The 17,247-nt window shown below is 40.4% G+C and overlaps 1 protein-coding gene across 2 annotated transcripts in view; it reads right to left on the minus strand.

Annotated features, from left to right (window-relative positions):
• The window catches only part of CUNH12orf66 (chromosome unknown C12orf66 homolog), a 61,302-nt gene that overhangs the window by 20,313 nt on the left and 23,742 nt on the right, over positions 1-17,247 (minus strand). For both annotated transcript variants that reach the window (XM_008828978.3, XM_029561489.1), the window contains exon 4: positions 7,537-8,348. In XM_008828978.3, the coding sequence (XP_008827200.3) occupies positions 7,537-8,348 (812 nt within the window). The remainder of the gene's footprint in view (positions 1-7,536; positions 8,349-17,247) is intronic.

Here is a 17,247-nt window from a genome sequence, read left to right on the forward strand (position 1 = left end):
TAGACAGAGAGAGAGAGACAGAGACAGAGAGAGACAGAGAGACAGAGACAGAGAGAGAGAGAGAGAGAGAGAGAGAGAGAGAGACAGACAGACAGATAGAGAGAGAGACAGAGAGACAGAGACAGAGACAGAGAGAGAGAGGTAATTTTTAATAAATAAAAACGTGTAATTTTATTTCATAGGCTCCATAGCCTGCAAGGAGATCCTATCCTACAAAAAGTGTAAAGAATACCTACCTATTCTAGAAGGATTCCACACAAAGAAAACTCAGCTAAGGCTTAGCTTAGTGTAAGAAAATACAGGGCAGGGCAAATGTTCAGTTTGACTAAAACATGAGGTAAAGCAAGGCAACTGACCCTCAGAAGTGAAGAAGCAAGCCTTTCTCAGCAGGCTCTAAGAGCTGCCGAATCAGGTTTGTTTTAGTTGTTGTTGTTTGTTTGTTTTTAATGGGCTCAAGAAGTAAAGCAGAAGATACATAAACAAATCAAGATGTTTAAAGAATTACCTGGTAAAGATATGAAAGACAATTAAAATACAAAGAAAGAGAAAGTGAGTGCAAAGAGTAGACAAAATTTCTAACAAGGCTTAACTCATAAAAACCCAAAGCAGGGGCTGGAGAGATGGCTCATGATTAAGAGCATGTACTGCTCTTACAGAGGATCTGAGTTCAGTTCTCAGCACCTACATCAGGCAGCTCACAATCACTAGTAACTGCAGCTCAGGAACATCTGGGATCTGTCCTCCACTAGCCTCAGAAAGTATCTGTACTTACACACACAAATGCACTCCCAAACCTACACCCACCCCCCGACACACACACATAATTAAAAATAGGGAGCTGGAGAGATGGATCATCAGTTAAGAGCACTGGCTGCTCTTGTAGAGGACCTGGGTTCGATCCCCAGCACTCACATAACCACCTGTAACTCCAGTTTCAGGGGATCCAATGCCCTCTTCTGACCTCCACAGGCATTGCATGATGTGGGTGCACTTACATACATGCAGGTAATACACTCATAAAGTAAGAGTTATAGATAAAATATTTTAAATAAATGATAAAAATAAAATTTTTTTTGGTCTTTTTTAGACAGGCTCTCCCTGTAGCCCCAGCTGGCCTGGAACTGGCTATGTAGATCAGGTTGGCCTTGATCTCATAGAGATCCACCTGCCTCTGCCTCCCAAGCACTGGAATTAAAGGTTTGCGCTATGTCCAGCTTAACGATTTTTAAGTAGAGAAAGACAGAACCAATAAAAATGTAATCTCCTTTCCCCCATCAAAAATGTGAAGAGCTCTCTATGGATCCTTCTAAGCACCCCAAGTACTGTACAGTCATTTTCTGACACTGTCAAAATGCCTGAGATCAACTCAGATGGAAGAACTATGCATTGGGGCTCACAATTTCAGATCTCAGCCCACAGCTGGCTGAGAAAATCACAGTAAAGTGGCTTACTTATGGCCATGGAAGGTCAAGAGAAAAAGGCCAGGGTCCCAACATGACCTTTAAAGGCATGCTCCAGTGACCTAACTTCCTATCACTAGACCCCTCTTCCAAAGGTCTCCATCATGGGCTAGCAGCTGAGCACTTTAGGGCCTTTGAGGAATCAAGGCAAGCCCTCCTGTTTGACAAACTGAAGAAGGTAAAAACTGAAAACGTCTCAGGAAGGAATCAGCAGTGAGATTACAGGATTACGGACAGTTCTGAGTCAGTGGAAGTTCAGTGCATAGTCACTAGCTGAGGAAAGAGTTTGGAATGTCTTGGTTAAAATTCAGTGGAAATGACAGTAGAGTTTCTCATTCATTTCTTGAGCCAATTGCCTGAATACCTGTCTTCACAAGAATGGTCATGAAAACCTCAGCTGGAAGCACTTAAAGTGGTCATTTTCACGGTAATCCCGGCCTGTCTGAAGAAGCCAAGTGCCCCACTATGCTTGGATGGAAAGAAGCCCCAGCTGAAGAGCTGGGTTGCTTTTACACTGCCCTCTACTGGCTGCTTCCAAAATGTTCTCACTCCCAAGCCTGCTAAGGACATTCGGCAACTACACTTTAAATGCTGCTTTTCAAAAAAAATATATTTATTATTTTATGTGTATGAGAGTATTGCCTGCATGAATGTAAGTGTGCCCATGTCATGCAGTGCCTGTGGAGGTCAGAAGAGGGCACTGGAGTCCCTGGAACTGGAGTTATATAGATGGTTGTCAGCTGCCATGTAGGTGCTTAGAACTGAACCCAGGTCCTCTGCAAGAGCAGCCAGTGCTCTTAAGCACTGAGCCATCTCTCCAGCTCCCTTAAATGCTGCTTTCTGATGGAAAGCGTCCTTAGAGAGTTCAGATGCCCAAAGAGGTGAAGAGAAATGAAACAGAATCTGCCATTTCCAAAATAAAAATAAAGTACAAAAATGCCAATGGTGTCATTAGGAAATGACAGCATTTGTAGACTAATATACTTCATTATGGGTGCTTACTAAACACTTTTGACTTTTGTAGGCAAAGATGGCATGAGGTGATGATCTGTTCAAAGTGCAATCCTGGGCCTGCAACATTAGTAAAAACTGAGGACTTATTAGAAATGCAAAGTCTCAGGGCTGCCCTTGACCTACGAAATCAGCCGCGATGTTATTTGCCATACCAGTGATTCTGATACATGCTGTAGAGAATCATTTACCTAATGTCAAGGTTCTCAACATTAGAATGTCATAGTTTTGCAAAAATGTAGATGGGGCATGCAAGTACAGCAAGTCTGAGGGCTATTTCCTGCTGCACCGGTTACAGTGCAGCTTCCGGCTGTGAGTGTTGGGGCACGCTCTTACTTGCGTCACTGCCCTTAGCATAATCAATGTTGAATAGCTATTGCATGATTGAAGATACATGGATGCATGGATGAATACTAGAAAGAAGTTCATCATCTCTCTCTGTGACTGCTTTGGGGACAGCCTAACACTGGCCTAGCTTAGATTTACTGAGGCCATGATGAGCCTGGGATACAAGATATATCCTGCACTGCTACAGGTCAATCAGCACTGTAATCTCAAATCAAATCATGCATCAGATTTTCAAATATAACTGCATTCCAGATTCATTCTGCAATTTCTAGACCAGCAAAAGCAGCATTATCCCTAGGGACAAAGCTAGCAAGTCCTCTCCCAGACCACGGCCTCCCAGACCATGGTAGTCTCACTGTTTCTCTGCTCCTGATGCTGCCTGCTGAGCAGCCTCGGGCAGAATGCAGCTGCTTCTCAGGACCCTCAATGAGTTACTGCCCAGAGCCCCACCCCAGGCTAATGTCAGGTGGGGGGCTACCGAGAGGGGTGCCCATTGCCTCTCTCCATTCTCCAGCATTGCTATCTTATACATGCCGCATGGTTTTAAGTTTAAAGCATCCCACAAACAAGCCTTGTCATCCAAGTAATGGAAAAAATATGTAGACAAGTCAAAATACTTGCATTAATGAAGCCTTACGGATTTATACAATACCAGGAGAAGTGGCCAGAGGCAGACATGCACATCCAACCTGTTTCTTCTGACTCATCTACTCTGGAGAAGCCACTTAGAATAATTCAGGCAAAAGGCCAGGACATAATTGCACTGGTAACAGGAGCCTGGTAGAAAAGCAGAGGGAACTGCTAAATTAAACTCCAGCTGCAGGGTTTTCATGGAGAGTCCGTCACCTGGCATGGTTCTTAATTTCTCATTTATAAAGGAAAAACAAAACAAAACAAAAAAATCCACCATTTTCTTAAACTTTTACTGAAAGAGGAAAATCAGAGGCTAATTTAATGCTCTTACACATTAACTACAGAGAACAAACTAAGCACAACCTTTAATTTAATAATATATCATAAAGATACACTTGGAAAGATTTTGGTTCTGAATAGCTTTTTCTGCCAAATGAACTACTAGATACAAACACCACCACTTTACTCTGGCTGGTTAAGCCTGTGTGTTCATGAAGGGGCTGGATGTCATTGCGGTCACCTCATTAATATCAACATTAACCTTTCCCCTCTTTGTATTCCTGCCTTACTGAAAACAACTACCTAGTTGGAAAAAAAACAAGAATACCAAAATGCTGTCACATGTGGCTTTCCCCAGACTGGGTCAGATGACAGAGGCATGTTCTGACTCCCTGGGGCATGGGAGGGAAGGAGGCGAACTAAAGTAGAATTAGTGGCAAGAGAAGTAACTAAGGGAGGGGAGGAGAGGAGAAAGGGAGAGTTCAGGTGGAAACAGGAGAGGGTGAGCCAGGAGTAAGAAATATGGAAAAGTCACATTGCCAGACACTCTCTTGATAAGAGGTTAAACCTAAGAAGCAAAAATCCTTATAAATCCAGAAATATTTCTTTTAAAAACTCACAGGTGTCTTTGGAAGATGCTAAGAATTATTTTACAAACTGGTCTTGGGCTGGGGATACAGCTCAGTGATCCAATGCTTATCTAACCATGTGGGAGGCCAAGTTCAAGCACTCGTGGGGAGGAAACCAGTTTTTAAAAGGCAAAACAAGGGCTTGGGATACAGTTCTGAGATCTATACTTGCCAAGCACCCATAAGGCCTTGGGTATATTCCCCAGTGGTACCTAAAGGAAAGGGGAAAGGGGAAAACAAGAGATCTAGGAGACTATATGTGAAGGTAACCCAATAGTTGAAGATAGTTTCTCTTTGTGGATATATTCTGGCTAATAAACTAAACAAGGAAAATAGAATTAGAGTATCACCTTTTTGTAACCTCTGGGATGTAGTCTATCTAGGCAGAAAGGCACAGCCACAATCACAGCTGGAAATTTTAACACATCTCTGTTGTCCACGGAGCAGCCTGATAAAAAAATCAGTGATGTACAAAAACTGAAATGATGCTATCAACCAACCATAAAAAATGGGAAAAAAGAACCACAGAGATAAGAAGAATGGGTGTGTTGGTTAGGTAGGTAACCTCTCCTAAATCTAAGGACATGAGGAAGCACGGGCCTTCTTCACACTTGACAAGAAAGAAGAGAACAGGAGAGACATCTAGTTTAAGGGAAGAGCAGCTCATCTTTTATTCACACAGCTTTCAAATCCATTGTCAAAGCCCTTTCCACAGGCATGGCTCCCCACAGGCTTACACCAGCCTTTGAAAAAGGCAGTCTACATGAAGTTGAGCTCAGTCAGAGTCTTCTGCTAGATTTAAAGGTGGACATATTTTAAAGATCACCTACATGAGTGCCCTGGGAGGGTGGGGAAGTGACATTTTCTTTCTTGAAAGCAAATTTTCCCAGTATGTTCCAACACACAAAGTACTTATATAAAGAGTCCTGGCTCCTCAGTTACCAATTTGGCTTCATTTAAACACACTCCCCAAAATGACTTCCACATACCAGGTTGAACCCAAGAACAAAACTGAAAGAGTTCACCCTCTGTCCCAACAGCACCCTAAAATGCAACACTACTTCCTTGGTGGATCCGTGGGCAACACATACCCAGTTACCATAATTCATCAGGCTGTGGTTTAGAAATAAAATTCAAATATGCAGGCCACAGAAAATGTTCCAATCAGAAAAACACACATAACTGATCATCACATTACTGCTTTCTGAGAATAAGTCTGAATAAAAGTGATTGTTTCTTGATTTGAACCAAAACATGGATGTTTAGACTTATGTGTATGTAGGTATATAATTGTAAAACTTTTTATTAAAGAATTTAAAAAGTGATTTAAAAATCAATATTCAATCTTCAAAACTTCTTTCAGTACAACCTGACAGCTCATAGGGATTTACAAAATTATGTTGCCTTAGATTTTGTTAATATTCCCATCTGTTTTCTGTTCTTTGTAAACACCTCCTGAATTATTTAAAAATACGTTTTAAAATAAATATACAATTCAAATATGGATATAGTGGAGCATTTTGAGCACTAGACATATGTTTTATTTACATTCCTCTCCACGGTCCAGTGAAGCACAGGATCTTTTAGGTACATGAGGAGCTGTATCATTAAGGCTAATGGTGGTCTTATGTAGGAAAAAAAATACATATATACCAAGGATTATTTTTCAGTTTCTTGGCAAAACATAAAAGGAAAATGATTTGACTTTTAGTGCCAAATGTTTTCAATTTTTAATGTTAGGCCAACATTGTAAAATCTGTTCATGTTTTTATAGAACCTGAGTGAATAAAATGCAGAGGTAAATCACTACTTTTGATTTAAAGGAAACTGGTTCAAGGTTCTATGAAGGGCGAAGGGGGAGAAGAACATAGGCCAGGAGGTTCTTCTAACTCCTTCTACCAGGTAGACCACACTTGGTGGTGGCTTCCCGTGAGAACATGGCTCTGCTGATGTGCCCAGCATGCTCTGTGGACACTCCATAAAACAGTGGCTCCACAGAATCCTGAGGGAAACGCTGATCTGACCATTACGTTTTACATAGTTCTGAAGGAAGTATCCCATAGCAACAATTATTCTTAGCGGTTTCATTTCACTCTGCATCAATAACCTAGAAGTGAAGGGCCCCACCCTGACCCATCCACTTCCCGTGAACATCCACAGAAGGGACAAGGACAAAGCAGCATGTGCTAAGACACCAGCATTGTTTCTAAACATAAAGAAGCCCAAGTGCAGATGTCTTAAGGACTGCATTGATTACTTGGCCATGAAGAGATCTTTTGAAAGCACAACTGATTTTTAGCAAGCACAAGGTGTCAAGACCTTTATTTTGATTTTATAAAAGTAAGCTATGTTGTGTGAGAAACTAAAAAGTGGCTAAAAAACATGAATGCATGCTTTCTAAACCTAAAAGTAACTGGGCATGGAGCCAGCTACAAACACACGGCATCAGCAGGAAAGTGACTAACAGCATCAGGTAGAACATGCTGAAGACTGAAGGAATCCCACATGATGGCTAGTGCTGACTTTGAAGAACTCAAAGACACAAACTTTCTTAAGGTAAAAACAAATGTAGGTAGTATGTAGAAAACCGAAGAGGTCCATGGCTAGTAACATGTGAGGGTCTTGATAGCAATCAAACTCTGCTTCCATTTCACTGATACAAATATTTTACCAAGATTCCAATTGTGGCATCAAAACTATGAGGTTAGCTTGTAAAACTAATAGCCAGCTCCATGTTAATATGATAATTTCTGAGACTGACCACATAGCCATCGAGTATCCTATCCTAACTGCTCTTCAAAGAAAGAGAAGAGAGAGTCTTTAGAAGTGTATTAGAGCACAATTTGTAGAACTTTAAAAATGTGGAAAGAAAAATGAAGGCTAATAAATATTTGGTCTGCCTGAAATACAGAAAAATGAGAACACTGAAATTACTTTGCTGTTCCGCTGATACACACAGCCTATGCTCACTTCCTATACTACTCTTTGGAAACGCAATTCACTTGGCCTTAAATGTTTATAAAGTGTGCAACATGATTAGGGAGGATCTGTCTTTAGTTCCACTCTGAAAGAAATATGAATGAATGTAAATTCTAGTCACAAACCACTATCGACCCTCAGAGCAATTAAGAACATCAGTCCCAGTCTAGAAATCCTTCAGCAAATCTCCTGCTAACCTTTGGATCCAGGTTTCAGACTTGCAAACACTTTGGGATTCTTAAGGGCAAGCGAGAGCTCATTGAGGAAGGAAATAAAGTGGGAGTCTCTCTCGGATTTCTTTGACTCAAAAATGACAACAATGGTGAAGTGGGGCTCTGGGCGGGTCAGGAAGTAGGTACTCTGGACTTTGTCATCATAGAAGTGAACCACTTTCTCCAAGCTGTTCAGGTCGGATGTGCGGTCTGTCATGATCATGATGACGTTGGGCCAGTGCATGACAGGCCTGTCACTGGGCAGAGACACCACTGCTGGATACTGGTCCACACCCTTAGGCGCCTCTCGATAGGAATGGGGGTGATGGTAGCCATGACCCTGAAAGGTCTCTGAGCCTCGGTTGTCAAAAATTAAGGACACATTGGCAGCATCATATTTCCTGATGAAACTGGAAATCTTTCCAAAAAGGTCTGGGTTAGCTTTGGCAGTCAACGCTTTCATTTCTGAAGCAGTCGTTTGTCGGCTCAGTGCCTCGTGAAAGTAAAAGCTAAACTTGGCCAAGAGCATGTTTTTGAGTTTCATCAGCCAAAGGAAAAGGTGTGGGGGCTGAACAGCCTTCTGAGACTGCCCTCCAAACAGATGTTTCTTGGTCTCCCGTTGCTTTTCAAAGATCTGGCCCCAGGTCTGCAACTTGGTGTGAGCACTGTGCAAGTTAACCAAGGAAGGGAGGAACTTCCACTCTGAGATCTGGGCCTGGGCCTTCAGGAGATGACTCAGGACGTCCACTTCCAGCTGGAAGCTGCTTTCCAGAGGACTGAGGATTGGGTGGTGAAATCTGAAGGGGAGGAGATGAGCAGAAATCAGTGGAAACATTACTTCACACTGACAGAAACCTTCAAAAGTAATAAAATAGCAGGCGGCTGGAGAGATGGCTCAGAGGTTAAGAACACTGGCTGCTCTTGGAGAAGACATGAGTTCAGTTCCCAGCATCCACAGAGCAGCTAACAACCATCTATAACTACAGTTCCAGGGGATCCAATGCTCTCTTCTGGCCTCTGTGGGCATCGTACACATGTGGTACAATTACATACATGCAGGCAAAATATTCATACACATAAAATAAAAAAAACAAATTAATTAAAATCAAAACACAATAGCAACAGCAAAAATTCCCCAAACATGTTGCCAGACAAATATTACTACATGTCAGGGCAGAGGCCGGAAAGAGGGATGAATTCTAGGATGAATGATTTTAGGTTTTGGTTTAACTTCAAATTTTCAGAATAATTCCATCATCTTTTCAGGTAGTCTGGGTTTCTGTTTTTTTAATAACATCAGTAGCTGACTTCAAATTAAATTGGCTAATTTTTTCTTGTTTATTCTCAGACTTGTATGAAGAGCACTGTCATCAAAACAAGGCATCCTCCTTTCAGGATGTGGAAATAACATCTGTTCAGTCTACAGATAAACCAGTTTACTGTTCACAGTAACTCGACAACATATCAAACTCATTTCAGAGACGAGAATAAGCAATGTACACCTGTATCTATAGCGCAATAGATAATCAATAGGGGTTTAATAAGGGAATATACCATTTACCCAGCAACTCTTATCAATCCGAGTTTCCCTTCATACTTAATCATGATTGAAAACAAAATGGCAGCCAAACGGAAGGTGGGCGGGCAACAGAGAGCAACGGGGTACATGTGATGAAAATCAGAAAGAAAATCTAACATGAGGAAAGGAGCCAGCAGGAATGGAGAGGGGGTAGCAAAGAGAACAGCAATGTCTGTGTAAGAAACCCATAACTTTGTACGCTAACCTAAAAAATTAATAAAAGGAAAAAAATGGTGGCCAGAAAAGAATAAGTAATGGCTTTAAAATCACTTTTCTCAAATCCATAAGAAGGCCTACAAGGCCTTGAATAACTTGGTCCTCTCTCAACTTGAGTCACATTTCTATATTTTCACTTTTATCAGCTACTAAATAAATGACTGAAATGCACTTTTCCTTCAGGAAATGACCAGGCAGTTTCTGTGAGATCTGTGTATGTTCTTTCCTAAGACACTCATGTCTGGCCCTCATATTCTCCCTAAGGACTCAAAGCACCTGCACTGGCTGCAGGACACCCCTCAGCAGGTGACCTATCCTAGAGGTGGAGGGAGAACATGCACTGTCTGAGCATATTTTATGGTACAGGCACTATAGGAAATGATTTATAGGCCTGAGCCCATTTAATGCGATGCTTCACATAAAAAGGACACACATTTCCCAACCAGACCTGTGTCAGGAAATGTTTGGCTACCAACTAAACAGTTAACAAGAAACCACCACAACTATACCTAGAATTCTTTTTAAATCATTCAAACATTACATGCTTTGGAATAAACACTCAGAAAGTCCACCATACATATGCTAACATTTGCTTCAGAATCCTTATGTTGAAAGAAAAGCCCCACCACTGTAGTGTTTCCACCCTTGACGCTTAGGAACATCAATATGGCCATCCTCTCTCATCATGGATACAAAGAAAATCTGCCAAAACTAGAAGAAAGACAGTTCATCACAGGAAAATGGCGTGAGGATTTGTTCTAGTTTACTTCCTATTGCTGTGATAAAACACTGTGACCAAAAGGAACTTGAGGAGGAAAGGGATTGTTTGGCTTACACTTCCAGGTCACAGTCCGTCACTGAGCAAGTCAAGGCAGGAACTGAAGCAGAAACCAGGGAAGAAGCTACTTATTGGCTAGTCCTGCTGAGCTAGCTATCTTTTTAAAAGTATTTTATTAATTTTATGTGTATGAATGCGTGTAAGTGTACCTGTGTCGTGCAATGCTTCTGGAGGTCAGAATAAGGTGTCAGATCCCCTGGAACTGGAGTTACAGATGGTTGTGAGCCACTATGAGGGTGCTGGGAACTGAAACCAAGTCCTATGCAAGAGCAGTCAGTGCTCTGAAGCACTGAGCCATCTCTCCAGACCCATTTTTTTAAGCTATCTTTCTTATATAGCCAAGGCCCAAGGACTTAAGGATGATTCTGCCCACAGTGGGCTGGGCCCTCCCAAATCAGTCATTAATCAGCACAATGCCCCACCTACATACCCACAGGCCAAAGTGATCTGGTCAAACCCAAATGAGATTCTCAGATGACTCTCGGCTGTGGCAAGTTGACAGCTGAAGGACAGGGTTAGGAGAAAACCTGATGTTCCTCAACTCATAATCCCATAAGCCCATTAAACTTTAAAATATCACAAGTCTAAATACACTTGATACTCCTAGCTTACCAAACATCACAGCTCAGCTAAGCAATGCACTGTAGTGTCGACTGCCACACCCCATGGTTGCATGGCTGGCTGACAGCTGCAGCTGCCCAATGTCACTAGAGTACTGTACTGAATTTTGTTGAGCCTGGAAAATGATAAAAGTCCACAGTTTCAAGAATAGTTTCTATTGAATGTGCATCATTTTTGCACCACTGCATTACTGAAAATCATAAGCTATCAGTCAGGAACCATATACACAAATACCACTTCTCTGATTTTTCTACTGGTTTTGGTTGGAAATCACGCTTTATAAGTCAATGCTCTCTGTGAAAGGACATGGATTCTCTAAAGAACTTTTAGAATTCTGAGCAAGCTCCTCCACAGCATACTAGAAGTATAATAATGCTCAACACGTATTAAAGATGTATGTGCATGTTGAAGCATTTTTCAACCTCAGGAAAAGCTGAGCATTCCTATTAGCCTGCCCAGACAGGGAGATGAGCTTTGTGACACGTCATTTCCCTTCCACTCTGCCATGTGCCATGTGTACAGTTCAAACTATAGGTTACTCTGCTAGATGGTTGTAATCCAAAATATATACCTAAGCCAAGTTGGCAAGCTTGAAAGAGTCTGAATACAGAAGAAACTGACAATTTGCAGAGAACATCAACTCTCAAAAAGAAAGGGAGGAATGGAGAGAAGGAAAAAGGGAGCAGAGGCAGACAGGCAGGGCCTACAGCACTGGGGGAAATACAAAAGAAAAATGCATGTGATGTGCTAATGAAACACAAAAGTTTAGAAATGCTACTTTCTTCTTTCACAAATTCATACCATGGACGTCCTTCCAAAAGACACGTGCTGGAGCTGGAGAGATGGCTCAGCGGTTAAGAGTGCTGGATGCTTTTACAGAGGACCTGGGTTTGATTCCCAGCACCCACATGGCAGCCAACAATCATCTGTAACTCCAGTTCCATGGGATCTGACACCTTCTTCTAACATCTATGGGCATTGTATGACACAGGTGCACTTACATACATACAGGCAATATACTCATACACATAAAAATAATTTTAAAAAAGAGATATGCTGATGCCACTCATAAGAAATGTCATAAATAAAAATAAATCTGCAGTATTAAATGCCACAGGAATTACACACTTTAAAATGATAGAAATGGTAAATTTTATGTCCATTTTGCTATTATTAAAGAAATCTCTCATTTACAGCCACTAGTTCTTAGCTGCCAACCATTGAGACTACACTAGCCTCCCTAGCCATTAAGGCCTGGGTTCAAAGCACCCCCTCCAGGAGATAATACTGAACCTCAGATACACTGTTTTCTTCTACTTATGATAAAGTTTAACTTATATATTACACACAGGAAGAGATTGACAACTAATAATAAAACAGAACAATTTTAACAGTACACTATAGTATAAGTGTTGTGATTTTCTCAATTGTAGCTTATTTAGTATGGAAGCACTAAACAAAGATGATGCCTACTAGGTGGCACAGTGCAATTTCATCACACTACTCACAACAGCATGCATGTGTGCACATACATGTAAAAATCAGAAGACGATCTCAGGTGTCACTCCTCAGAAATGTTCTTTTTGTTGATGGTATCCAAGGATGACCTTTAACCCCTGATCTTCCTGGATCTTCCCCACCTCCCAAGTGCTGAAATTACAGGCATGTTATGTGGTGCTGGGGATCAAACTCAGGGCTATTTACATGCTAAGCACTCTACCAACTGAGCTACATCCCCAGCCCACATCTTCTTTATTTATTGATTGATTCATTTCTTCTTGACAAACTTGGCAGTTTTCACCTAGCCCCAGGTTGCTATCCTCTTACTGTTAACTGAAAAACAGAAAAAAAATTTTAAAAAACAATTTTTTTTTTAAAGAAACTGGCATGGTGGTGTATGCCTTTAATCCCAGCATTTGGGAGGCAGAGGCAGGCAGATTTCTGTGAGAAGGAGACCAGCCTGGTCTATATAGCCAGTTCCAGGTCAGCTAAGGCTACAGGGAAATCCTGTCTCAAAAAAAAAAAAACGTGTACATCTACAGGGACTATAGATATGAACTATGTCTCAGGAAGGGCAGCAAGAACTTACTAACATTAGTTGCCCATTAAGAGCTAAGAGGCTAAGCACAAGGGCAGGAGAAAAGACTGTTCACTTATGTGTTCTTCAGTACTTCAAAACTTCTGAGCCATATCAACATATTCCCTATTGAAAAATAAATAAAGGAGAATGCAGGGGACTGCCTGAGGGTGCCCAGATCCTGCCTCCGCATGGTGGTGAGCTTCCCCTAATTGAGCTGTACCCAACACCCTAACTGGGATTATGTGAGGCCCCTCCCAAAGCATGGGGCAGACCTGGCTTTCACAGGAGAAGGCTGAGATCTTAGCAGACAGCCTGAGAGGGTAGGTTCCTATCTCCATTGGTGTAGCGACTGTGATCTCAGCAGACCCCCAAAGAGGGCCTGTTCTGGCCTTCCTCTGGCATAGGGGCTGAGAGTACAGCAGACCAACTGAGAATCCCAAACACTCCGCCTCCCCCCGCCGCCAGGGAACTTCACAAATTTTGCTCTGAGTTCCTGCTAGTAGAGGTACAAACCTTAGAAGGAAGCCTGAGTGTACCTTACTGGAACCTGACTAGGGCTTCTGTGGGTACTCCCGAATAGCTGATCTGAAAACCATCAGTTCCCACCAAAATGAAACCTGAGAGAACCTGAAACCTGGACCAACCAGCTTTACATAACCAAGAAAAGGACAGAGGCACACCAATAATACAAACAGAAGTATACTTTACCTTAATTATCATATCAGAATCACAAACAACAAAAGAAATTCACATGCCAAAATCACAATGAAAGAATAATAAAACAGAAAGCCAAAACACTATGTCCCCACCAAACTCCAACATTCCTGTAGAAGAGTTCTACAAGGAGAACCCCTTAGAGATAACCCAGGACACAGAATTTAAAAGAACAATAATAAGCATGATAAAGGAATTCACTGAATTTAAAGAACACACAAACAAATCAAAGAACTAAAAGAAGATAGGGAGAAACTTCTGAATGAATTCATGAAAGAGAAACATTGAAGAAAACTCAGGCAGAAATGAAGAAGGAAGTGCAAAACTCCATAAGCCAACTTGAAACAACAGAGGAAGCCTCACCTCTAGAATGAATGAAATGGAAAAGAGAATGTCAACACTAGAGGATAAAGTTGAAGAATTGGGCCACTCGAGCAAAGATTATTTAAAAAATTTAAAAACACGGGAATGGAATATGCAAGAGATGTGGGACACCATGAAAAAACCAAATCTATAAATCATAGGCATAGAGGAAGGAGAAGAATTTTAGGTCAATGGTACTGACCAGATCTTAAACAGGATTGTAGAATAGAACTTGCCAAAATTAAGAAAAAGACATTCCCATACAAATACAGAAAGCACACAGAACACCAAATAGGATCAGAAAAGAAACTCCCCACGATGTATCATAGTAAAAACACTAAATGTACAGAACAAAGAGAGAATACTGAAAGCAACAAAAGAAAAACAACGAGTCACAAAGGAAAGCCCATCAGAATTACAGCTGACTTATCAATGTAAACTACGAAAGCCAGAAGAGACAGAGGCAAGGAATTTCTAGTTCTAACAACAGAGGCCAGCCCAGAATACTTTACCCACCAAAAAATGCCTATTATAATTGAGGGGGAAAGAAAAATCTTCCATGACATGAATAGCCTGAAAGAATACATGTCCACAAAACCAGCCCTTCAAAGAATACATGAAGCAATACATGAAAGGAACAACTATATCCCAGGGGAAATGAAACAAAATTTAAAAAGGTATAAGTGAGGAAACACAAAATTAGACAAAGAACACAAACAGCAATTAAAATGACAGCAACCAATACACATCTTTCAATGATAACCTTAAATATCAATGGACTGAACTCCCCAGTCAAAAGACACAGGCTAAGTGAATGGATTAAGAAACAAAAACCATCTTTTTGCTGTCTGCAAGAAATCCATCTGCCCTTTAAGGACAGGGTGAAAGGATGGAAAAGAATACTCCAAGAAAATGGCACTAAGAAACAAGTAGGGGTTGCAATTCTAATATCTGACTAAATAGACTTCAAAGTAAAGCTAATAAGAAGAGATAAAGAGAGTCACTTCATTCTGATCAAAGGGACAATTAACCAAGAAGATATTACAATCCTTAACACATATGCATCAAACTCTGGTGCACCCAAATTCATAAAAACAACACTACAGGACTTTAAGACTCAGATTAACCCCAACTCAGTAATAGTAGGGGACTTCAATACCCTACTGTCTCCATTACACAAGTCAACTGAACAAGGAATAAACAGACATCAAAATTGAATGATACCATACATCAAATAGACATAACAGACATCTTTCGAATATGCCACACAGGCATCAAAGACTTTCTACTCAGCACCCCACGGAACGTTTTCAAAAACTGACCACATATTGGACCACAAAACAAACCTCAACAAATTAAAAAAAAAAAACTGAAATAATTCCATACATTCTATCAGACCACAACACAATAAAGCTCAAAATCAACACTGGACAAAGCCCTAGTCGCTACATGAACTCATGGCAACTAAACAACACTACTAAACAATGAGTGGGTCAAAGGAGAAATTAAGAAAGAAATAAAAGAATTCTTGGAATTCAATGAAAAGGACAATACAACACAACACAACCTCTGAGACAATTTAAAAGCAGTCCTAAGAGGGAATTTATAGCTCTATGTGCCTACATTAAAAAATTAGAAAGATCCCAAATAAATGACCTAACATTGCAACTCAAGACACTGGAAAGGCAAGAACAAATGAAACCCAAACCCACCAGAAAAGGAGAAATAACAACAATCAGAGCACAAATTAATGAACAAGAAACAAAGAAAACAACACAAAGAATCAATGGATCTAAGAGCTGGTTCTTTGAAAAGCTAAACAAGATAAACAGATCCTTAGCTCAGTTAACCAAAAGAAAGAAAGAGCAAATCCAAATCAATGAAATCAGAGATGAAAAGGGAAACATCACAACAGACACCAAAGAGATCCAGACCTATACTCTACTAAATTTGAAAATCTACAAGAAATGGATGGATATCTGAAATTACGGGAACCACCAAAGTTAAACCAAGAGAGATCAACAGTTTAAACAGACCCATTAACATTAAAAGGAAATTAAAATAGTAATACAAAGCCTCCCAACTGAAAAAAGCCCAGGCCCAGATGGATTTACAGCAGAATTATACCAGATATTTAAAGAAGACCTCAAACCAATACTACTTAAATTATTCAAAATGATGGGAACAGAGAGAGAACTCCCAAATTCCTTTTATGAAGCCAGCATCACTCTAATACCCAAACCAGGTAAAGACACAACCAAAAAAGAAAACTATAGACCCATATCCTTAATGAACATAGATGCAAAAATTCTCAAAAAATATTTGTGAACCCCATACAGATGTATATCAGAAAGACCATTCACCATGATCAAGTCGGCTTTATTCCAGAGATGGAGAGATGGTTCAATATATACAAGTCAATAAATGCCATTAATCATATAAATGGACTCAAAGACAAAAACCACACTGTCATCTCAATAGATGCAGAAAAGGCTTTTGATGAAATTCGGCATGCATTTATGTTCAAAGTCCTACAAGGAATTGGACTGGATGGAACATACCTCAACATATACTCCTTTTCAACATAGTGCTTGAAATGCTTGCTAGAGCAATATGTCAAGAGAAGGAAATTAAGGGAATATTAATTAGAAAAGAGGTAAAACTATCACTATTTGCAGATGATATGATACTGTATCTAAGAGATCCCAAAAATTCCTCCAGAAAACTCCTAAACTGATCAACACTTTCAATACAGTGGCAGGTTATAAAAGCAATCCACAAAAATCAGTAGCCTTCCTATATGCCAATGAGAAACAACTGCAGAAAGAGTACAGGGAAATGCTCGCATTCACAACTGCTGCAGAAAAGATAAATACCTTGGAATAAATCTGACCAAAGACACCAAAGATTTCTACAATGAAAATTTTAAACTGTTAAAGAGACTGAGGAAGATACTAGGAGATGGAAGGACCTCCAGTGCTCACAAATTTGAAGAGTTAATATTGTGAAAATGACCATCTTGCCAAAAGTAATATATAGATTCAGTGCAATCCCAATCAAAATCCCCATGATATACTTCACAGAATTAGAAAAAAAAAATCCTTAAATTCATATGGAAGCACAAAAGACCCCAGATAGCCAAAGCAACCCTGAATACAAAGAGCAATGCTGGGGGGATTACTATACCAGATCTCAAAATATACTACAGAGCTATAGTCATAAAAACAGCATGGTACTGGCACAAAAATAGACACATAGATCAATGGAACATCATTGAAGACCCAA

Source organism: Nannospalax galili, unplaced genomic scaffold, assembly GCF_000622305.1.
Source record: "Nannospalax galili isolate Female #2095 unplaced genomic scaffold, S.galili_v1.0 scaffold110, whole genome shotgun sequence".
Classification (NCBI taxonomy): Eukaryota; Metazoa; Chordata; class Mammalia; order Rodentia; family Spalacidae; genus Nannospalax; species Nannospalax galili.